The sequence below is a fragment of the Parasteatoda tepidariorum genome, chromosome 10, assembly GCF_043381705.1.
Source record: "Parasteatoda tepidariorum isolate YZ-2023 chromosome 10, CAS_Ptep_4.0, whole genome shotgun sequence".
NCBI classification, from domain to species: domain Eukaryota; kingdom Metazoa; phylum Arthropoda; class Arachnida; order Araneae; family Theridiidae; genus Parasteatoda; species Parasteatoda tepidariorum.
The window spans coordinates 10,889,028-10,913,556 of NC_092213.1; the positions used below are offsets into that span (position 1 = coordinate 10,889,028).

The 24,529-nt window shown below is 29.7% G+C and overlaps 1 protein-coding gene across 1 annotated transcript in view; it reads left to right on the top strand.

Annotated features, from left to right (window-relative positions):
- Nucleotides 1-5,245: 5,245 nt before the first annotated feature.
- The window catches only part of LOC107451555 (uncharacterized), a gene marked incomplete in the record, with an annotated part of 51,563 nt that continues 32,279 nt past the window's right edge, over nt 5,246-24,529 (top strand). Inside the window, 6 exon segments of the mRNA XM_071186153.1 lie at nt 5,246-5,407; nt 11,209-11,305; nt 14,910-14,983; nt 16,945-17,077; nt 17,908-18,047; nt 19,908-20,010. Coding sequence (XP_071042254.1) covers nt 11,224-11,305; nt 14,910-14,983; nt 16,945-17,077; nt 17,908-18,047; nt 19,908-20,010 — 532 coding nt within the window.

Genomic DNA, 24,529 nt, shown 5'->3' on the forward strand with positions numbered 1-24,529 from the left:
TAAAGTATTGTCTGAAATTATAAAATAATAATTTGTCAAATAAATCAAAGGTAATGAAAATTGGATACAAATATGAATTATATATATATATATATTACTATTTTAATTATGTCTAGTATTTATAAATTTAAAACCTGTTTTGTGTATGTAAAAGTAAGTAAGTTTAAGTATTTCAAAAGGTGATTTTCTATTTAACGAATTTTCCATATAACGAACTTTTTATCGGGATTTAGCGTTAAGTGGAGATCCGACTGTATTACGCTTTTTTTTTTAAATGCCATTTCAATTCATACACAACTGATTTGAAATAATTCCATAAAGACCAAAAATTCCGAAATATCAAGTAATTTATGAATTATTGGTTGGATTTAAATATATAGTGAGATTTCAAAAATCAGCATTGATTATATAAAAAAAAACCCAACTCGCAGAACCCTTTCTACTCTTCCGCGGAACTCTAGAGTTCCGCTGAACACCATTTGGTAATCGCTGTATTAGATCATAGGATTTTTTCCATTATGCTTTACTTCCATTATGTTTTACTCCATAAATTTGAAAACCTTATCCAAGTTCAAGTATATTCAAAAAGGTTATGATTATCAACTCTTATCAGTTCTGACACAATATTATACATTGTTTAATAATACACACTTATCTTTGTTTCGATAGTTCTAAATCTATCGTTGATAAAACATTTGTTTCTTCATTTTTTTAAAACATATTTTGAGTGAGTGGTGAGCGCAAAATTATGGCAATAGATTACGATTTTCAATACATTTCAAACTTATGAAAGACATATTCAAAGTAATCTTAAAATATATATTAAAAATATACCGGGTGATAAATACAAATGAAATATCACATTTTTAAGTAAATACAAAATCCCTTAAATGACAACATTCAAAGGAATGAAAAGTTCTGAAGATGTCAATTGAAACACTTTTTAATAAAAAGTCCCTACAATTTACTCAAATTTTTTCTAAAAATAATTAAAATATTCCTTTGAAATTTGGTTGCAATTAAGGTATAGAAAATGTATAGGTATAGAAATGTATCGGTATGGAAATATGTTTTCAAAAATTTCTATTTACAGAAATAAAAAAAAAATGGCAGGTAAATTTTTCTAAAGTTTTACTAAAATAAACGTGACTCGAGATGTCTCAATTTTAAAAACAAATGTGTTTCAATTTATTAATCACGAACTCATTTCCAAACCTTATTGTTAACCTAAACTGTTAAAAGTTTAAATTATTTTTAAATTTATGAAGGGAGATTTAAAATTGACTAAAAAAAAGTCTATTGATTATTAATGACAGATTGCTGTTGAGTTTTTAAATATGGACGCAGCTCGAAATGTGTAAAAATGAACGCAGCTCGAAAGGAGCGTTTATTAAAATAGAAACAGCTCAAGTTGAGTGTTTATGAAAATGAACATATCTTGAAATGAGTGTTTGTGAAAACGGACAAAGGTCGAAATGAGTGTTTATGAAAATGGGCAGAGCTCGAAATAAGTCTATGAAAATGGGCAGAGCTCGAAATGAGTGTTTGTGAAAATGGACACATCTCGAAATAAGTGTTTATGAAAATGGACACAGCTTGAAAGGAGTGTTTATAAAAATAGGCACAACTCGAAATGAATGCTTATGAAAATGGACGTAGCTTGTAAAGAATGTTTACGAAAATGGACACAGCTCGAAATGAATTTTTAGGAAAATGGACATTTGATTCAGCGCTTCAAACATCTTTTATGAGAGTTTTTTTAATAATAAACTAATGAATGAAAGTAAATTCATATTGTGTCCGTTTGCACAAATCCCTTGGTAGATTTTATTAAATTAGTCATTTTATCAACAACAAAAAATTAAATCAATAGCTGTTTTTACAAGATTGTTACGGATCCAAGAAACATATAATACTGGTAATTAATTTACATTGTAGGAGTTTAAAACTCACTTTATCGTTCAGATTTCTGTAAAGGAATAAATCGCCAAAAAATTAACATCTAATATATAACTAGCCACCCAAACACCGAAGTCCGGTACTTTTGCTCCGCAATGATTATGCTTTCAAGGGCAAAATCTGTTAAATCTGTATTGAATTGAAGCTTTAATTAAAGCATTTCACTGTATTGAATTGAAGCTGCATTAAATTTTTAATTTAAAAACAAGGTATAAAACCTTGGTTAGGGTAAAAAGTTGCCGTTAGTGTAAAAGATGCCTCCTGAAATTTTCAGTTGATTTATGTATCAAATTTTAAAATGTTTTAATCTGTCGTTGATTCGTAGCACAGCTATTTTTTAATAAAGATATCGGAATTATTAAAAAAATTAATAAACTGACTTAATTTTTTGAAGCAAATATTTTAAATTATTATAAAATTTAATTTTGGAAGTAAATTTCATTTATATTGTAGAGATAAGATAAATAGAACCCCGACCCACTCCAGGGGTATACGGAGATTAAAAGTTAAAATATTACATTAAGTTACATTAATATAGTATGAAACATAGAAAGAAAGAACAAATTGATTACTGTAAAAAAAATATTAAGTTTTTTTGACAAGAATTATGTTGTAATTTTGCTTAACTTTTCATAACTTAAATTAACAAACACTTAAAAAATTTGTTATTAAATAAATAAATAAATTTTTACAGCCTTTTTTTTTAAATAACTCATATGTTAGAATAAAAAGTAATAAAAATAAAACATCTATCATTTATATTTTTAAAAGTTTAAATTTTGTAAAAATGTTTGTAAAATCATTAAATATTAGTTTAATGCTGAATAAAACATACTAACAAGTTATTAATTGTATTATATCAGACACCTAGAAATATAAATGGCAGGGATAGCCTGGTTGATAGGCGTTAGACCCATGTCCATGATGCCGTGAGTTCGATCCTCGCCGGTCACCGAAGCCTCCCCACGTAGTAAATGTCGTTAAAAATGTCGGGTCACAATGTCCTCCATGTTTTCAAGATAGGTCATACCTCTGAGTATTTCGAATTGGAGATTGATGGTTCACTGGCTCTGATCAAAATTAAAGATCTATGAAAATACAAATCGGTCCCCCTATAAACAGGCTGTGAAGTATGTGTTGCTGAAGTATTTCACGAGAAAAAAGGTCATTTTTCGTGTTCTTTTTGCGGAAGAATTCTAGCTCCGGAAAATAATGGTTCAGAAATAAAGCAAACGTGGCTAATTAATAAAGCCCATTTATTAAACAAAAGTGAAAGAACTAAAAAAGGGTATTTGTGTTATTGTGAAATTTGTAATTGTTGACGTCCACCGGTGAAAGTTGACAATCACGTAGCCTCGTTGGTAAATGTCCGAAATATATACTAGATCTAGTTAAGTGCCACTGCCCGGTATACATTTGCCCGGTATGTCCTTCATCAATGTTTTCTTTAAGGTTCAGTGCCACTCCCCTGCCCGGTATATATTTGTTCTGCTATGTCTTAAATCAATTTTTTTAAAAATGTTGAGTACCCAGTATGCTTCTAACTGGGCTATCCTCAGCCGGTGAATTCACCGATGAAAGTCGACATTCTCTTGATTTAGATTCACGGTAACAGTCTAAAAAATGCAATTCTTGCTCCCTGGCGAAATTATAAGAAATAGGTCTTCCGCAAATACTTAACTGGTATGATAATTAATGCATTGTGAATGTCTCATGCGATGAAATACAGTCTGTGCAACGCCTAGGCATGCTGAGTATCAAATTTTTGAGCTGATCGGGGGAAATATTACTCAACTCAACATACATGCCCTCCGAAGTTCCAATACACTTGTAGGAGTTGGTTAACGGGCTACAACTCGTCGGCCAAGCACGGTCCACACATGCCCTATCGGATTCAAGTCAGGTGAGAATGCTGGCTATTCCTTAACGGTGATATTTTAAAATTGAAAGAATTCGTTTACAATGTTTCCTTGGCGAGGACGGCCGTTCATCCATAAACGCAAATTATGCACCCATGGCACCTCTAACTAAGCGTACATGTTGTTCTAAAAATGATGTTGCGATAAATGTGGTATGTTATGATTCTGATTTTAATATGCAGATCTGTTCTGGAGCACTCATATAACATTATGAACCTGACGTTATTAACTTTATTAAACGACAAAGAATTAAATGGGCAGACCACGTTATCAGAATGGACGAAGATGGTACCACAAAAAGAGTTCTCAATGCCAGACGAGTTGGCTCACGAAAAAGAAGCAGGCCGAATTTGAGATGGATAGATGGCCTAGAAAAAGACCTTTTGGTCTTAACAACTAAAAACTGGAAAACATTAGCAGGAAAAAGGTTAGTCTGGAAAATTTTCTTCAGAAGGTCAAGGCCCACCTTGATGATAAGCCATTGATGCCACCCTGTCGAGCCATTGATGATGATCATGATGATGATGAGATATTCTCTGGAGAACAGCATTATTCCATCCAACACTAGCAATCCTGCACCATCGTAACAATGTAGTTCAATATTGTTGTCTTGGTGGTAACAGGTACCCGGCGTTTTCCATATGAAAGTTCGCCGTAAATCAGACCGCTAAACCTAGACTCGTCGGAAAACATCACACAAGTCAATTTTTGAAGATGGGTGTGATGATTTCACAGGGGAAATTTTTACTTCAAAGTTTAATTTCTGTGTAATTTTTAATTATCCTTAATTTGTGGACATAAGTGTAATTCGATTTATAAGGATTTTGAACATCGCGATATATAAATAAGCATTTCAAGCATAAATATGCATTAATTGTGTAAAGATCTAAAAATAAAATGGAAGTGCGCTAACATAATTTAAAAAGAAAAAAAGAAAAAAACGCAGAATTCCGTTTAATTAATTGTTATTTTGTTATCATCTAGAAAATTTTAAAATTTTAAAGGTGAAAATAAATTTTAATTTAAAAAAAAATATCGAAATTATACCAAAACATATGTAAACAAACAGCCGCAATATTTATTTGTGTACTTAATATCTCACATTGAATAAATGGTTTTATTCCATCTTGCATTTTCGAGCACTTTATTCAAAATCGTTATTTATATCAATTATTTTAATCAAGAGGATTAATCGATATCTTATCGTGTACCGAACGTATTGTAGGGGGAAAGTTTTCTACAATAGAGAAGGTCTTATCTACCGAATGAAATTTTTTAAAAGACAATGTAGAAGCCACAACGTAATTATTGGGTTATCAATTAAATAACTAAAAAAAGGTGATAAATATTTGAGAAAAAGAACAATAGAACACATGCGCTGTTATGTGGGTTAGATGACAAAGTCCCTAGATTATTCTTCGGTGGGTGGAATTCAGGATCAGCCCAATTTTGTCCTGTAGGCAACATCCAAGGGATCGCTTCTGTCAAGTTTAAGGGACTGTCACTTGGACTATATTTTCCAAAACTTGGTAACAATTGTTTTTTGTAATATATTTAAAAAAAATTTTCATTAAACATTGCATTTAATCACAAGAAAAAACTTACTTTTGTACTTGTTAGGTAAGCAAACTTTTATGCTTACCCTTCTTTTAACTTTTTAATAAAATGATTAACTGATTTCTTTTATTTAGATTTTATATTATTACAGACCAAAGATTTAAGTAATGACGCTAAATACGAGTTTTACTGAGAAAGATGTAACTCAGAAAATAAATTCACCTGATGAAAATCTCACTTTGTTTTAAAAAATTCAATTAATTAAATCTAATTAATTTTTTTTTAAAGTTTTTCATTTATTATGTGATAAAATGAAACATTTTAATTTTTAGCATTTTTGTACATTGTAGGATATTTTTTATAGTGTATTTCTTCACATTTCGATCATATAAGAGGACCGGAAAGTAAGGTCGTTTCGGTGCATTTGATATTGGTTATCAAGGTTTTATTTTTAATCAATAATGCATTCACCCTCGTTAGCAACAACCTATCAGTGCCGGATCGAAAATAAATTGAAATGGATCGAAACAAATTAATTGGTTTTTAAGACTAACGAATGCACCGAAATGACATTACTTTCCGGACCCCCTAATACATTAAAATCCACTACGTTCAAATAACAAGATGCATATATGCCATAAAATTGCTTAAATCCAATTTCATACCCTTCTTATATTTTTTCATTGTAATTAAAAACCCACAAGGGTACGATTGCCCATGTAAAATTAAAATTTAAACACCTACCAATTATACTTTTGCATGGACATTCCTGCTGTAAAGAAACAACAGAAAAACAGAACAAACAGAAAAAATTAATCTTAAAACATTCTTTTTTTTTTAAAGTTATAAAATTACATCAAATGTAGCGGAATATTTTATTCGCTAGCTCTCAAGAGATTATAAAAATTGAATTTTTTTTACATTAATTTTTTTTTAAATTAATGTAGAACAATGAACACATAGTAGACATAGACATAGAACACATGTAGTGTAATGAACACATTAATGTATACGATTTTTTACACAGGAATATATAACATTTTTTACACATGAATCCAAACACAAAAATTTTTAATAACGATATTTAAAAACTTTACAGCGGAAGTAGTTTGATAAAGCTTTTTATCACTTTAGCTACCGTTTTAACTACCATTAAGTTGAATTGTAAAGAATAAGGAAATATTTCTTTGAAAAAGTTGTATTCCAAAGTGTGTCGTTATTTTGTTATCTTTATTAAATAATAACGGTAATAGTGGTATAAATTAATAGCTTATAGCATTAGAGGTTTTACAAGGAAAGTAGTCCAAAGTTCTTCTTCATTTTTAATATTTTGACTTTGAAAGCTTAGAAGAGATGGATAAGTATTTTCGAAAAATAATAAATTATGATGGTATTAAAATATACAAATGTCAGTAGTTTCCTATCTGCCACTATAACAGGGTGGTAGATATGATTAAATTTCAAAGCTGTAAATTCTCATCAATGTCCCCACTCAGTGTCATCATTTGGGATAATGCCATTTTTTTATTTAGAAAAAAGGTTTATAACGGGCAATATAAAGTTTTAATATTTGCTTCGGCTGACTTCATGACTTAGCTGAGTCTTAGCTGACTTCATGACTAAGATCCCGATTTGAAAATGAAAAACAGAAAGACAGCGAGAAACAGAGGGGCAGTTAGAGGAAATTCCTGGAGAAGTCTAGGGCCCACCCTGGGCTGTCGCACTTCTTAAGAAGAAGAAGAAGAAGTATAAATAATTCACCAGATGTCGCATTCTTGAACAGCACCGAAGAGTTTGCACAGTACTTTTCTTTCAGAAATTAGTTGTCATGTCTACCAATGCCTACTCACTCAGCTGCTTACGCCTAGTCTATTAATTGATCCAAAGATCATAAATTTTGTTTTATTTCCGTTGATGCTTCGGCTTTTTTTTTTAAATTTGTATCACGTAATAACATAAATCTCTTATGACATGAAATATTGTTTCAACACGTTCTTCTGCTTTAAAAAAACAAAAACAAAATTTAAAATAATTGTTTACATTGATGTTTACAGTAAAAAAAACGTTAAAATCAATTTCTGAATCAGTAAATCGGTAGCAATAAAATTCATTAATACCCTTATTTTGCTTGACTTGACATGCACACTGGACTAAGGTATCTAGAACTCTAGATTAGCGGTCGTCAGCGGGCCACCAATACATAGAAGATAGCTTGCAGAATATCAAACCCTAGTAGCTGAAAGTGGCAACCATGTTACAGACCTTATACGATAGAATAAAATAAGCCTGGTTTGCGTCGATTTTATAATAAATCTAAATTTTTTTCTATCGTTTTTCTGATAATTTTCTAACGATTTTTTAAAATCTCAATATTTTTATTTCTCGATATATTTTGATTCAATTGCTTTTTCTAGAGTAATTAATGTGGAATTTCACATAGTTTTAAAAATCCCGATTTTTTTTAATACGTTAGTAAGATATCGATTCGCACCTTTGAGTAATAACTTTTTAGGTGTTCTCAAGTTGCGACGATGCCATCGTAAATTTACGTATTGTTGTCGATCGCTTTTTGGAAAACTATTGTTACTATTTTTTTTTTGTAGCTTTTAAAATACCCACATTTTTTTAAAGATGTATTATTACAACACGCGAATTTAAAATTGCCAATTTGAATAGACGAGTTTTGATATACTCGATTTGTGACTATTCCTTTGCACATTTAAATATTCTAGAGAACTATTACAACAGATTTCTACGTGATTTTTAAAATCCTGATACTTTCAATGCATTAATGCATGCAATGCGTTACATTTAATGCACACAAATTACGAATCGCTCATTTGAATAATCACATTTTGCTCACCTCTTATCTAAAAGTGGTTATGACTTTTTATGACTCTGGTAGACAGTAGCTACTATATGGACACAACTTAAAAAAGTGGTCCAAGTTCAAGAGGATGAAGAAGAAATGGATTAGAGAAAGTTACACACCTTAAAATAAAAGGTGTTTAAGAAAATGGACACATCTCAGAATGCATGTTTAGGAAAATCGACACATCCTGAAAAGCGTGTTTAAGAAATAGAACAGTTCATAATGGATTTTTAAGGAAATGAGCATAGCTGAAAATGTGTGTTTAAGACAATGGAAATAGCCTGAAATGCGTTTTGAAGAAAATGGACACAGCTCAAAATGCGTGTTTAGGGAAATCGACACAGCCTGAAATGCGTGTTTAAGAAATGGAACATAGCTCATAATGGATCTTTAAGAAAAAGGGCATAGCTGAAAATGTGTGTTTAAGAAAATGGAAACAGCCTGAAATGTGCTTTGAAGAAAATGGACACATCTCAGAATGCATGTTTAGGAAAATCGACACAGCCTGAAATGCGTGTTTAGGAAATAGAACATAGCTCATAATGGATCTTTATGAAAATGGGGATAGCTGAAAATGTGTGTTTAAGAAAATGGAAACAGCCTGAAATGCGTTTTGAAGAAAATGGACACAGCTGAAAATGCGTGTTTAGGAAAATCGACACAGCCTGAAATGCGTGTTTACGAAATAAAACATAGCTCATAATGGATCTTTAAGAAAATGGGCATAGATGAAAATGTGTGTTTAAGAAAATGGAAATAGCCTGAAATGCGTTTTGAAGAAAATGGACACTGCTCAAAATAAGTGTTTAGGAAAATAGACACATCTTAAAATGCGTTTTTAAGAAAATCGACATAGCCTGAAATGCATGTTAAGAAAATGAACACAAATCCCAAATTTGTCCTCAAAAAGAAAATGAACATAGCGTGAAATTTGTGCTTACGAAAACTTTTGCAGCTCAAAACACGTGTTTAAGAAAATAGACGCAGCGAATAGAAAAAGTAAATATAATTCCGCTCTAAGTTGTTAAATTTTATTGAACATAGAAAAGGCACATTTTTGCTGTGTCCATTTTCTTACCATCATGTCCACGTACTTCGAGTCATGTCCATTTTCTTATGCATACATTTTAAGCTGCGACCAGAATCATACTTACTGACGAGAAGTTGCAATATGTTGATGACTTTTATATAATTAAATTGCCAAAAATCGAACTTTTAAAATGTTTTACTTTTATCCAGAAACTCTTTAAAATAACTTCCCTAAATGTATAAGTAACATCGTAACATTCATCAATATCATGATTGGCAGATAAGTCTTCATTTGCTTATTTTTTCTCACTTCTTATTCTCATACTTATTTATTCTCACTTCTACTTCTCAATTATTCTCACTTCTCAAAAGAAGTGAATAGTGATAGAAGCATGTCGTCATTATTGATATTTTTTTTGGTTAAGCAAGAATTAAGAATAATTTCTTTATGTTACCTAGTTCCGGAAAAAAATGTGATCCAAACACAAATGTTTATATCATTTATATCACACAATAGAAAGATGTATAATTGTTTCAGAAAAAAATCTAATAATAAAGCAATTGATTAACACAATAAAAAAAGGACAAAATAAAAATATTTTTTAAATTTTTTTGAAAAATTTCTTTTCTACTTAAATAATTATTCATTTTTAAATATTTTTATATGCACACAAATTTTTATTTATTACGATATTCCCTTTTTTTAACAAAAGTTTAAAAAGAAGCAAAGTTTAAAAAATATTTTAGAAGAAGTTATTCTAGCTCATATCTCTTATCAACCTTAAACGACAATTAAAAAAAAATATCTCCCAGTAAGTTAAAAAAGAAAAATTCAGAGAATTATTTATTTATTTTTCTGGATCTGTGCTTGACCTTACAACTTGGTCAAAAATCCATAGAGAAAAAAGGGTAGGTAAAATGAAAGAAAGTACGTTTTTGAGTCTGATTTCGTATCTTGGTTAAATTCTCTAAAACTTAAAGATTTCTTCTTAAAACGTAAAAATGTGATTAATAAATCACTAAGTACTTAGTTGGTAACTACATTTTTACTTTGTTCCAATGCATACAATATAAACCAGGGCTGTGGAGTCGGAGTATACAAAATTTTTTGCAGAAGTTGGAAAAATTAGTAGAACTCCAACTCCAGCTACATTATGTTCAATAGTTTCAAAGAAGAAATGAGTTCCTTGATTTTATGAAAACGAGAAAAATATTTATAATAAGTATGTGAACAAAATCTCCCTTAACTGAACTTATTATGCCGAATATTTAAATTACAATATAACTTCAAATTAATTCATAGCTTTTGAGTCTATGTTTAATAGAAATATTAACAAAAGTGCATAAATTCCAAAAACAAATTTACTTAGCTCTTATGAAAAATTAATTGAAAAGATATGCAAATTAATCGTATGAGTCATATTTGTAATAGTTTTCTAATTCCAGAATATTCTCGAAAGAATCTTCTTATCACGTGATGTTTAAAAATGTACGAGTCTGATATACTAATAGCTGCCTCTTTTCTTATGATGGTTTTGCACGATTTTCATATTTTGAACGAATATACATATTTATTCTTTTATTTGCTATATCGAAATATAAAATGCAATTTTAAAAAAATACATTTAACTCAAATCGTATTTAAAACACGGAATTTGATATAGAAAATCGGAGATGGAGTCGAGCTCTCAAAAAAGTTCGGAGTCAGACTCGAACATTTCAAATATCGACTAAGCTCCGAAAACATTTACTGAATGAAAAGGTCTTAAATAACAATTTATTTAACTAACAATTATCATTTAATTTAACTTACTTATTTAACTAATTTAAATAACAAATATTAGGTAATTTAACCAACAATTTATTTTTTAGTGTTCACATTAGAAGATGTGGTCTCATCTAGGGAGAGCTTTAAGCTCTCTTCTTCTCATCTGTTTCATCCTTTCATCAACAGCACAAGATGAAATAGGTAATTCATTTTTTTATTCATCAAAAATAACATAAAAATTATTTTTAACCATCATGATATTGCTATCAGCCATAATTTTACAGTAATTAAGGCACATTGTAAAGGACTGTGGCTCTATGCCAATGCTTTACTTTTTTTATGACTGTGAGGTTCCCCCCCCCCTTACCCCGTGATTGTTGGTCATTAATCAAGTGAATTTCGCGATCTGGAGCTTTTGGAGCGGACTTGAAATTTCTTCAACATTTGAAAAGTAAACAATCGTTTGAAGTTCGACTTTTCAAACGATCTGATTCATAGTTTTCACGTGACATCATTATTGATTATTTAATAATAATTCTTTATCGATGTTTTAAATAATTCTATCTAAAAAAAATTACAGTAAATAATTTTAAAATTCTAAAGAATACTAAAAGGTAATTCATGATTTTTAGAAACTTAAGAGAGCATTCTTACTGTATCTGGTTTGATCGTTTTGCTTCAAACGCACTAATCAGATTCTAAATTTCTATATATATATTTCATTTTGATGAAAAAGTTACAACAAAAAATGGTGTCGGTGCATCTTTGGAAAACATTTTGTACTGGAATGAAAAGTTTGTTTTCGAAACATATTAATTCAACGCAAAATCGCTTGTTTAAAACAGAAAGAGAAAAATGGTCTTCTCTTAAAAAATCTTCTCTTAAAATTAAAAATCTTCTCTTAAAATTAAAAACCGATTAAACTTTAAAATAATTAAAAAGTTTTGCTTCTACTTCTTTCTTTTTGCAGTTAGTAATATAATTCTGAATATCATAGGTAAATGAAGGATAAATGGGCAAAATTATTATTTTACGATCATATTTTCTTTTGAAGGTCTTTGACGAAACGCCTACATAGGAAAAATTTCATGAACACGGTGTTATCTATTTATTGTTAATGTTTTACAACTCCCCAGAAAATTCCTTTTATTTATTGAAATCTTATCATTCAAATCATTTTATCTACATCAAAATTCATAGAGGAAAATTAAAATTCTATTGTTAAGTATATCATTCTCTTTTATTTCTTATCAGAAGCATGTTGATGATCAGATATTATTTGTTGAAAGTGATATTTTGGATATTTTTTATCACATTACAGTGTCATGAAAATTCAGAGATAATAATAATAATTTCAAATTTCATCGATCAAATTAATTAATTGGTTTATATTCAATTCTAGTAAAATGAAAATTTCTCATATACATTTAAAAAAATTAAATAAAGTAGTCATACTTCATTAAATTATGCTACTTCATCGAATCTATATGATACTGCATGCAATTATTGCCACTTTTAAATGAATAAAAACAGGAAACGGAAAAGGGAATATATACTTAATGATATAAAAGCTTTATTGGCTTCAAAAGTATGAGGATTGAAAAAAAATTGAACACGTTTCGAACACTTAAGAATAGGCACCCGTTCTTAAGATTCGCTACGCATGAATGAGGAAACAAGAGGGATTTGAAACGGAAAACGTAAAATTGCCGAAGAAAAATGGAAAGTAAAGACGAAAAAACAAAGATATCAGAGAGAGAAACAGAAAATAGAAATAGTAATGAAAGCGAAAAAAATATAAAAATCGCAATGGCCGAGAGACGCAAATCAAGGCAAAATGTATTTCCACGAGCTATGAGGAACTCATGTCATTAACAAGGGAATTGTCATTCATATACCTTAGAATCTTGTTTCATCCAGCCGATTCCTTTGTTAACTACATGAGTTCTCTAAAAAAAACATACCCTTTTTTTCCATATTTTGAGGATAAAATTTGGATTTCTTATCCTAAAAATATGGGAAGTAGCCGTAATCTAAAAAATATACTTCCAGAATTTCGATCAGGCCGTTGAAAGTAGTTAATTATGCTTTGTTGTTATTATTATTATTTAGGATTTCTTAAGCCCCACTTTAAAAATTTTGCACACAATTATATAATTCGCTTGTCTCAAGTTAATGGGATACCTGAAAGGGACGTGGTATGGGTATCTCGATCCTGATTGGTTGCTGAAATGTGGCATTTGTTTACGTTAGCAACTGTTCTTTCCATTCTATCTCGATTAAGCCAAGCCCGTCAAGTACCAATTCTCTTAAGTGACACTGCCTATATTCTTTTCTTTTACAAAGATTTCAATTCTTTCACAATATATTTACACAAATACTTCACAAGTACTGTTGTATACTGTCATATACTTCACAAGTTCAATTGATTTGTCTTTCACAATATATTTACACTACGAGCACACTACGAGCACAAAGACAGGCACGTCTTTGACAAACATAAGCAAACATATTATGCATCGAAGTTGTCAGGTACACAAAGCAAAAATATATCATGGTTGCAATAACACAAATAAACAAATAATAAATCTAAGTTAATTAAATGAAGTAGACGAGAAAGAATTATTTCTATTTCAAAAAATTCGATGTGCGACACGGCTCTGTATTTAATTCATTTAACATTAATTAACTTTCTAAGTTATGTAGAGAAACTTTACTGAACTTTAATACGCGATTTTGCTGATAAAGATTAGCTGGCGCTGATGTCAGAGGTCATATGTGTGGGTATGGGTTGTCTTCTTCGTTATGGAGTACAAGTACCCAATTTTGAGTCTAATTTCGTAACTTTAAATATCGTCCGAACAAGTTAATTAACGTATTTGAGGTCCCCCCCCTGCATTGCCGGATTAAGCGTTCTAGGCCATTCAAATTTTTGGGGTCTTTGGATTAAATTTTTTTTTCTCGTATATTTTTTATTTATACAAATATTAAAGTATTTATCTATCTTTTTAGTTAAGAAGCCATTTTCAAAATAAAAATAAATTACATTTTACTTTATTTTGTTAAATTCGAACTAAAAAATAATCATAACATTTTGAGAAAATTTGAAATTTATTAACACTTTACAAAATCAACGCTGTTATAAAATTGGCATTCAAAAATATTTTTTTTCTGCTCTTGCGATCAATAAACTCATCTATAATGTTATCAAAATTAATTTCCCGGAGAACATCAGATTCGATAAACATCAAACTTAACATGTCTACTCGTTTTTGAAACATGACGCTTCTTTGCTCAATCTTGATTCGTTTCATTTTTCAAATCTAGGGCTCCGTAGAACAATTAATTTGTTATCATAAGAGTTAGAAAAATGCAAATAGCAGTCAAAATGACAAATTTTAACTTAAGAAGCATTGATAAATCTTATAATACATAAACTGTAATAATACTTATAAATAATAACTAAAATAAGTATGAATAAATATGATTAACATTATGTAAAAGAAATTTCGTATTCTTTTAATATATATTGGAAAATTGATGTTTTTTTTAAAAAAATCATTGTTTCTCTTATTTTTTTAAAATTTATTTTCAAAGAATCCATTTTAAAGGGGCCTCTAATCATAGGGGGCCCCAGGCCATGGCCTAGTCTGGCCTAATGGGTAATACGGCATTGAACCCATGAACCATAAAGTTAGAGTTCTAGCTCGTGAAAATCCGTTTATTATATTAAAAATTATTCATGGTTTTCTTTCTCTTGCGCACTGTACAGTCATAGAATTTTGATGTTATTTATTTGTTTCAGAAACTCCACCATTTCCATCTATACAGAATTATACCTTTTATTACACTGATGTCCAGTTTACAGATATAGAACTGGTAAATTTTCATAATTTTTTGTTCTAACTTTACTTTTTTCGTGACGTAAATAAAGAAGCGTGTAAGGCAGCTTTGCGAAAATGTTGGTAATTAAAGTTAGTAAATGAGTAAATAAATAAGCTTATAAATTTATAACTTGTGTTGTATCAGTTTATTAATTAAGAGAGTGAGTAAAGAAAGAAAAAATGAGTCTCATTAGTGAGTCGACAAATCAGCTTGTAAATAAATAAATAAATAAGGTTACAAGTTCATAACTTGTGTTACGTCAGTTCAAAAATAAAGGAGTGAGTGAAGGAAAAAACATATGAGTTTTATTAGCAATTAAAAAAAAATCAGAGAATGACGAATCAGTTTGTAAATAAATAAATAAAAGAAGTTCATAAATTCATAACCTATTTATAAATTCATAACCTGTTCGTCAATTCAATGATAATTAGTAGAATAAATAACGAAATAAATTAGTCGTTTTAGTGAGTCGGTGAATCAGCTTGTAGATAAGTAACAAAAACGTTTATAAATTTACAATTTGTGATACGCCAGTTTATAAATATAGGACAGGGATGGCGAACCTTTATACACCAACGTGCCAATTTTTCTAAAAAATTATTTAATGAGGTCATAGACGTGCCGTCAAATAATTTTGACTTCGTGATTATTGGGAAAATAATAATACTAAATACTATCAACTCAAAACTCTTTATTTACATTGAGAAAAAAAACATTTTGCCATGTCCTAAATCAACTTAAAGTAAGGTCAGTGTGACTTCTGCTGTTCCAGATTAGATGACAAATGACTTATATTAGGTTGTAAGATGTTAGTTTAAGCAGGACTGTTAATTTTTTTTTGCTAGTTATTTATTGTTAGCTTGTTTTTTATGGTTATTAATTGCTTTTTTAGCATTAATTGTTAATTTTCTTATTAATAATTGTTTATTATTTTGTTTGTTTTTGTGAATTTTTAATTTAATTGTTACATATGCTTCATAGTGTAATAACATTTGTGTAATAACGATTCATAGTGTAATAACATTTGTGTAATAACGATTTATTGTGATCGGTGGCGTGCTCAAAATATTGTGACTCGTGCCATAAATGGCACGCGTGCCATTGGTTCGCCTTCCCTGATATAGGAAGTGAGTAAAGGAAAAAAATGAGTCTCATTAGAACAATGAGAGAGTCACGAATCAAAGAGTGAACGAAGCAGCTTGTCAATAAATAAATAAAAAAGCTTCATAACCTGACATATTCATAACCTATGGTACGTAAGTTCATTGATAAGGAGTTGAATAAGAAAAAGAAAAAAAGAATCTCATGAGCGAGTCGACAAATCAGCTTGTAAATAAATAAATGAAAAAGTTTATGAATTCCTAACTTGTGGTACTCCAGTTTATTGATAAAAAGAGTGAGTAAATAAATAAATAAATAAATAAATAAATGAATCTTTTTAACTTATGCTCAACAAATTAGTGAGTTAAAAAATCAGCTTGTAAATAAATAAATAAAAATGTTTACGAATTTCTTTACTTGTAGTACGTCCGTTCATTCATAAAGAGTCGTATTAGTGAATCGACTTATCAGTGGTTCGCTAAAATAAGCTTCTTGATAGATAAATAAAAAGTAGATAAATTTATAATTTGTGATGCACAAATTCACTAATAATTCACTTTAAAATAATAAATTCACTTTGGTGGTCCTAGGGAGTATGTAAAAGGATAATTAAATGAGTTTTATTAGTAAGTCAATAATAAATCAATGAATCTGGGAATCAGGTTGTAAATAAATAAATAAGTTTACAAACCGATAACTTGTGGTATATAAGTTAATTGATAAAGAAATAACTGATAGATAAATGAATAAATAAATAAGTTAAGTTTTAAAAAAATATATTTAAGTTTTACTTAAAAAATAAGAAGAAAAAAGAAATACCATTTAGTTAATAATTTTTCAATAATTTTTTTCAGCAAGTGTCGGCGTTTGCATCTGAATACTTTGACTCAACAGGTGGTCCTAGGGGAAGAGTGAATGTGATATCTCTAGGAGAGAAATCCACCACCATTTACAATAAAGATACAGATCAGATCTTTGAAATTAACTGTGAGTATGAAATTCATTTTGTTTTAAAAAAACAGGTATAATTTTTTTTTTTTAAAAAAAAGGAAAAAGCATTATATCACTCCTGAAAATCACTTTATCATAATCGCCTGACAGTTTCATGCACTATTGCGCTTCAGCAAGGCATAAAATTTCAATTTTGGTGGTACTAGACAGACTAAAAGCTTTGCTCTTCACTATTTTAAAATTTTAATGTCAATAAGGTTTAATTTAGAGAAATTATTTACATTTAATGAAAAAAAAACATATTTTACAAAAACTTTTATTTAAAAAAAAAGATTTATTTTAAAATTATTTATCAAATATAAGAAGATTTTTTTGTCATGGATTTGCCCGAATTGGATTTGCACATTGTAAAAATATAAGTTCAGTTAGCAAAGAAATTTTTAATTATAACATACAATTAACCTCAACGATTTTATATAGAATTTAAATGTATTAGTTGGATATCCATTGCTGTTGTTTTTTTTTGTTTTTTTTTAAATTTTGGAGGAGTTCGTCCTTTGATAAATAAACATTGCTACAATTTCTTTTAAATCTATTCATGTGATGAAAAATGGTTTTTAAATTAATGTTTTTAGAAGCATCAGAATTCCATGTAATTAGTTTACTTACATTAAATTTAAAGTCATTTCTTTTATTGTATAAATATTAGATATATTTTTTTATATCACGAGATTATATCTTTTTCTTATTTAACGTCAAAACATCTAGTTGACTTGAAAACAAATGAATCATGCTAGATTTCATATATTTTTGTACGATCATGTTAATAAAGTGTTACTAATAATGGTGATCATTTCATTTTTCAGCAACGAATTGTCAGGTTTGGGATACAGATGAATCAATACGTGACTACGAACCAATTTTCACTGGATGGTTAAATAAAGAACCACTCGTCATTGGTCCATCGGCTATCCTATGGACGGCGGATGCTGACAGAGACAAAATTGTAAGTGTTTTGAGAACTTAAAAGTGAAGTTATTTTTAAACACATTTTTTTTTTGGAAGGGATATATCTTCCTTGAGGCTGTTTTTCGAAAGGTCCATCGTAAGACGAATTGATGCTTTTTGCTAATAATATGCCATTTTTACAACTGATTTGTAACTGTTACTCATGACTGTTAGTTCAAGTTTAGCCTATCTAAAGTCAGCGCTGTCTACGCTTATTTTGAAAATGGCCCAAAATGTCCATATGGAGAAAAGCCACAGTTTTGTGAAAATGAAAAGCATTTGTGGTCTAATTTCCTAATATTTAAAAACTTACTCCAATGCTGCATTACTTGGGCTCATTAAAATTTTTAAAAACTTAAAATAAGGCAGTAATTTTGATAATTTTTATGTAGGTGGAAAAATGTCGCCAAATTGGCGAATTTTAAAACAGTTTATTAACTTTACAATATTAAAGTTATTTGTCTGTTCTAAAGACTAGATAATTCTTCACGGTAAGATTATATACATGGTTTAAAATCATCCCATTGCTTCTAGTGTAAGGCACTTAAACTATGGTTTCTTTCTAAATTTTCCTTGGCGACAGAACTTCGATAAACAGCGTTAAAGTGTATTGTAAGGCTCTGAATATCTGAGTCTGCTATCACGAGTGGGCGATAGCAAAGTGTTTAATTCCAGCGATTCAGAGGAAGGATATAACGAAAGTGGAAGCGAAAGGCAAACTAAGAATCGAAGGGAAACGGATACAGACTTTTTAAGCATTGTACAAAAGAAATGAATAAAAATAAAACTTATCTAAAGAGTTTTCTATCGTAGTTAACCAACAAAACGAAATGGTATGCCAGTTGAATTCTTGTAAAAAGAAATACGTTTAAATTTTGAAAAACTTTCTTTCCCCACCTATGAAAAAAATGAACTCTTCTGTTAAGTTTTCCCGCCATCTTATGGTGGTTGAATTGTTTTTCAGTACAGAGCATGGGCGTACTTCGTTACCCAATTAGTATTCCTAAAGTGATCTGAAAACACGTGTTTATTTCCTTGGTAGTAACTCTTTTAAAAGTTGTTTCTATAAAACTAAATAATCAATTAATTAGCGGCAATTGAAACGATGAAATTTTTTTTTACGTATTGTAAGGTAAAAGTGATAAAAATGTGATACTAATTTGTTTAGGAAATACGTAAAGAAACTATTAAACTATTAAAATTAAATAATTATATAAAATTAAGTACATAGCTGTAAAAATAGCTATGTACTTAAAAGTTAAATTAATTGAGTAAAGGTATTTATTAGTTTTAGAGGAACCGTAAAAAATGGCCATACCAATATTGACGACAATGATACATAAGTAATTATGGTCATATGTATTAATGCAAATTTTAAAAGAATAAAAGAAACTATGTACTCAAAAGAAAAATTAATGAAGAAAGGTACTTTTTCGTTTAAGGGAACTATAAAAAATAGCCAAACTAATATTGACGCTATTGACGCTTTATTAATTTTGGCAATACGTATTACTGGTATTATAGTAATTTGCACAGTTTTAGTAAAGAATTCCACTACAGATTTATTGTAGTTTCAGAAAATATTTTTCCAGTAAGGGAAAAGATTGTCTATTATTATTTCAATGAATTGAAATTGAAAGAACAGTTTTCCAACTCTACTTAATACATATACAAAGTGTTTTATTGGTATTTTAGGTAAATAGTAAAACTGCTCTATTACTTTAAACTGACAAGCTTGTAAGACAAATATTCAAAAACTAAATATTAAGAGTGGAAATTTAAGAACACCTAGTTTATTTTAGACTCTTTGAATATATGTATGTTTTTGAAAGTATATAAGTGATTTCTTCTTCCATAGGAATATATGGGAGAGACTATAATTAGAGACATCAATTGCGAAGCATGGAGGTATAATTTAACCAATGAGATGAACCAATTGGTGTACACCATGCATTTTGCAGGTAATTCTTAATAATTCCCTCCCTCCACTTGGATACATGCAAGTGACGTCACGTTTGAAATAACCAATCAGGTTCGACACACATGAGACGTCGCTTGCCGGTATCCAATTAAATCTGATCCGAAAATTGAGTCAGCGAGATAATAAACCCAAGTTTTTTTAAAACTGTAACGTTAACACGCCTTGCACTGCCACGTATTTAGTTTTTATTTTATTTTATAACCGGTGTTGAACACTGCCTACCCAATTCTGAGTTTATGAATACCAATGTTATGCAACTCCATATTCTTGCAAATTTGAACCCAACCCAGAAGACAAGGGAGCTTTGTATCAATCATTGGGACCAACTAGCTTTCGTGGGGGACTTTTTGAAGGAAATAACCAGCATATGTGTTACACGGTGGGGAAAACCACGAAAACCTCCCCCGGTATGCCCGACGGCAAGGAGATTCTAACTCATGATCTGTCTATGATTAATTTTATTTTTACGTCATGACTGAGGTCAGTGCGAACTGAGAGCAGAATTCGCATCAACCATCCACCGCTGGGATTCGAACTTAGGGTACCTCATTCAGAAACACTCGTCCCTCTGAGCCAGTGTGGCTTATATGATTAGTTGCAAATACCTGATAGGAAAGTTTAGCGCAGTGGTCATGTTATGAGATGTTTAAAAAAATTTGCTTTAGATTAGAACAGTGACCCTGACTATCACTTAAAACCTCTGGATTATACAATCGGCTTTTTTTTTTATAATCAAATGTGCAGGAACAGAACCATTACAATATCAAAACATACTAGAACCATCCTTTTATAAAATAATGATTGCCGTTTTGTAAAATTAAAAAAGATGGCTTCACTCCAGGGGATTTCCTCCTGATCTTTCTGAACTTTCGCTTTTAATGAGGTGAGGCTTCGAATTCCAGCAATAGCTGGTCGATGCGAACTTCGCATCCAGCTCGCACCGACTTTGTGTTGACGTAAAATATCCTTAGTAGTAAACAGATCATGGGTTAGAGTCCTCTTGCCGTTAGGCTAACCGTGGGACTTTTCTCTCTATGTAACGCAAATGCGGATTAGTTCCATCAGCAAGTCCTCCGTGAAAGCAAATTTCCTCCAATACTTGATCCAAGAAATTTCTTGTCTTCTGGATTGGGTTCAACATTACAAGGCTATAGAGTTGAACATTAGTAGTCGTAAACTCAAAATAATATTATAAAATGGCTTAAAATACTTGTATACTTTTTTTATAATGTAACATATAATTTTATTGTATTTAAGCACTTTTAAAGCATAAAGAATAAATACATAAATTAAATGAAATAAATAATAAAAATAAATAAAAACATGACTTTTCTAAAATCTGAGAATACTCTAAGCCCGTGAACACTTTGCTAAACGGATAAAGAGCTGTGTGAAAAAAAACACTATGAAGAGCAAACTGGGGGAAAAAAATCCGGGAAAAAAGTATCGCAAAAAATCACTACTTTTAAAGTTCAAAATTTTAATGACATACTTGATTCGGGATTGATACTTGAATCCGAATTTAATGTAACCAAATATTTAATCAAAAGTAATTTGATTGAAAATTGTTTAAAAAATCTATTAATTAATATAAAAGGATTAATATAAAGTTAGGAAAAATAATTTTTTACTCTTCATACATTTCAACAACAGGATTGAACAGCATTAGCAGCTCGAAAATTTTTCTAAATGATAACAATTATTCGTATTGTATTATGTTATAATATTTTCTTAAAAATAATGCTTTTTCAACTTGTAAATTTCTTAAAAATTATTTCAAAATAAAACACTTTTTAATATTGTTGATATTCATAACTTAGCACAAGATTACCCTCCTTCCTGATTGATATCCCCCCCCCCAATATGTACGATAAAATTATTCTAATCTATATACAATTAAAAGAATATAGGAATATTATAAGTTCTCTGCCATTCACTTCAAAATAATTTTTGTATATTACTTACTTCTTTTTTAAAAAAAATATCTTAAGATATTCATGTTAATATTTAATTATATTAAATTCAGATTCAGCCGCTAAATTCATATAATTGTCAAAGTGGTGCTTTTTTTCAGAGCTGTTTTTCCGGTGCTTCTTTTCGTGATTCGAAGACACCGCAGAAGAAATTAATACCCCAAAACAGGATGAGGACTTGAAATATCGCCTAATATTATTTTACTCAAAGCTTTTCATTTATTGTTTATTCATTAATTTTTTTATTATTTATACATAACGTTAAAAAGAATGATGAGAGAGAAAAAAAATAAAAGACATAAAATCTCTATATTTACAGAAAAAAACACACGTCTTGAATAACTTTTGATATAATGATTGGATTCACACACTGAGAAGTAATTTTAATGCTTCAGGTAGCTTATACTAATTAGTGCAGACGATAATTCAAATTACGATATCAGACACAATATCTTACTCTCTTCAAATAAAAACAAGCATTCCCTTTTTCCCCGCCAAATTTAGATTTCTGTCTACCAAATCGTAAAAGTTAACGTGATTTGAAAATATTATCGCAATAGTTTAGTCAGGGGGATAAATAAATAATAGTCAGGGAGAAAAATAATTTGGGTCCCAAATTGCTATTCACAACTTTTGATTTTTTTTATCTTGATACAATAACTTTTAGTGTTCAACTGCTTAATTTCAAAGGAAAAATTAAATAAAGGAAATCGGTTTAACAGTTCCTGTGATATAAAAGTTTTAAAAAAGTGGTATTTTAGCATTTTTATTACACGAGAAATGACTCAACTAACTTGCTTTATGTTTTGAATTCTAATCTTTAAATTTATGCAGTTTAACCCAGCATAAAAAATTTTATATCTCACAATCTAAAACTTTTTTAATCATTATGAAAATAATAATTAATTTAAAAGAATAATTAATTGGTCGCTGTTATTTAATCTTTAAAGAAAAAGAGTTTTATAAATATGTGTAAAAATATTTGAATGAAGATACTTCCACAGGTTTTTGCATACAAAAAACATGTATAAAAAGAATTCAATATTCCCCCCAGTCGTGCTCTATTATCCCCGATTTCCTGCTTTAAACCCCACCACTCTTCACGACTACCAAATGTTCCATAGAATGTTCGAACTATCGTCTGCGCGTTCCGACTGTGGATTCAATATGAAGGGCAGAGGCCTTAAAAGGTGGTGGGTGATATTCGAAGCTCGATTCTATAGTCCAGGGAGAAGAGAGCTTTTCAAAGATGGGTTCGATTACAAATTGAAAACTGTTTTAAGAAATATAAAACGTTGTAAATTTTTTAAAAAAACTTTTTAAATTTGTTTTAAAAAATATTTTGAAATTAGAAAAGTGCAAGAAAAGAAGGACCTAAAAACCATCTTCATTTCCATATACTAATAATCTTGACAGTTCAACGGACTCGTTTTAAATATGCTAATTAATTATTACTAACGATATTTTAAGTGACGAAAAAAATACACAAAAACAAACTTTCTATAAATAAACATAACTTTTTACCGATGGATTTGGGTTTCTGGCCCTGAAAATACAGGGTCCCAATAGTTTGGTCAGAAGAGCAGTCAAAAATTCAGACCCCTTAATGTTAATTCTTCTTTATCGCATTTCGCCATTTTTCGAAAACTTTTTAAGTGAATCGAACATTTTTTGCACGCATTTGTTTATCCGAAGATAATTCAATTAAAAAAACAATAACTTATAACAACTCTTTCTTTCTTCCATACTTTCTTCCGTAAAATTTTAAATTGTAAAATACGCAAATATTTACGTCATTTTAAAAAATGTAATTTTATATTGCGATATATTATTTTGAACTGAAATCGTCCGAATAGTTCTTGGGAAATCATATTTTAAATGCGCGAATTAAATTGGGCTTTCAAACCATTCAGTTTGAGCCCAGGCAAGTTAAAATCCACCGCCAGATCAGAAATTATTCAAGGTGTTCCGTTTTTCTTTTCTTTTCTTTTTTTCGTTTTTCTTTTTTTTTTTTTTTCGTAGTGCACACGAGAGATTATTTTCCTAAAAGTATAAGGCATAGGCAGATTTGGAAAAAAAAAAAAAAAATGGTATGCCATTCAAATTTAAAATCGAGTTCGCACGTTCCACGATCGCTAACTAAGTATTATTATTCTTAGAATTTTTTTTTTTGAATTTTAATTGTATAAAGAAAAAAAATAGAAATGAAAAGAACGTTAACGACAAGTTCATAAAATAACGTTAGGCGTTTAGAGCCTGATAACTAGTGAAATACAAAACAACGCGCAACATAGAAATATAGCCCACCTTAATCACTCTTGATCTAATGATCTGCTGGTTGATGTAAATTCCGAACTCAGTTCCGCAATCATTTCCACACTCATTGCATACTCAATGGTAGACGGATCATGGGTTGAAGTTCCCCTACCGTCGGGTTAACCGTGAGAGGTTTTAGAGATTTTTTCTCATCATGTAATGCAAATGCGGGTTAGCTCCATCAAAAAGTCCTCCACGAAGGCAAATTTC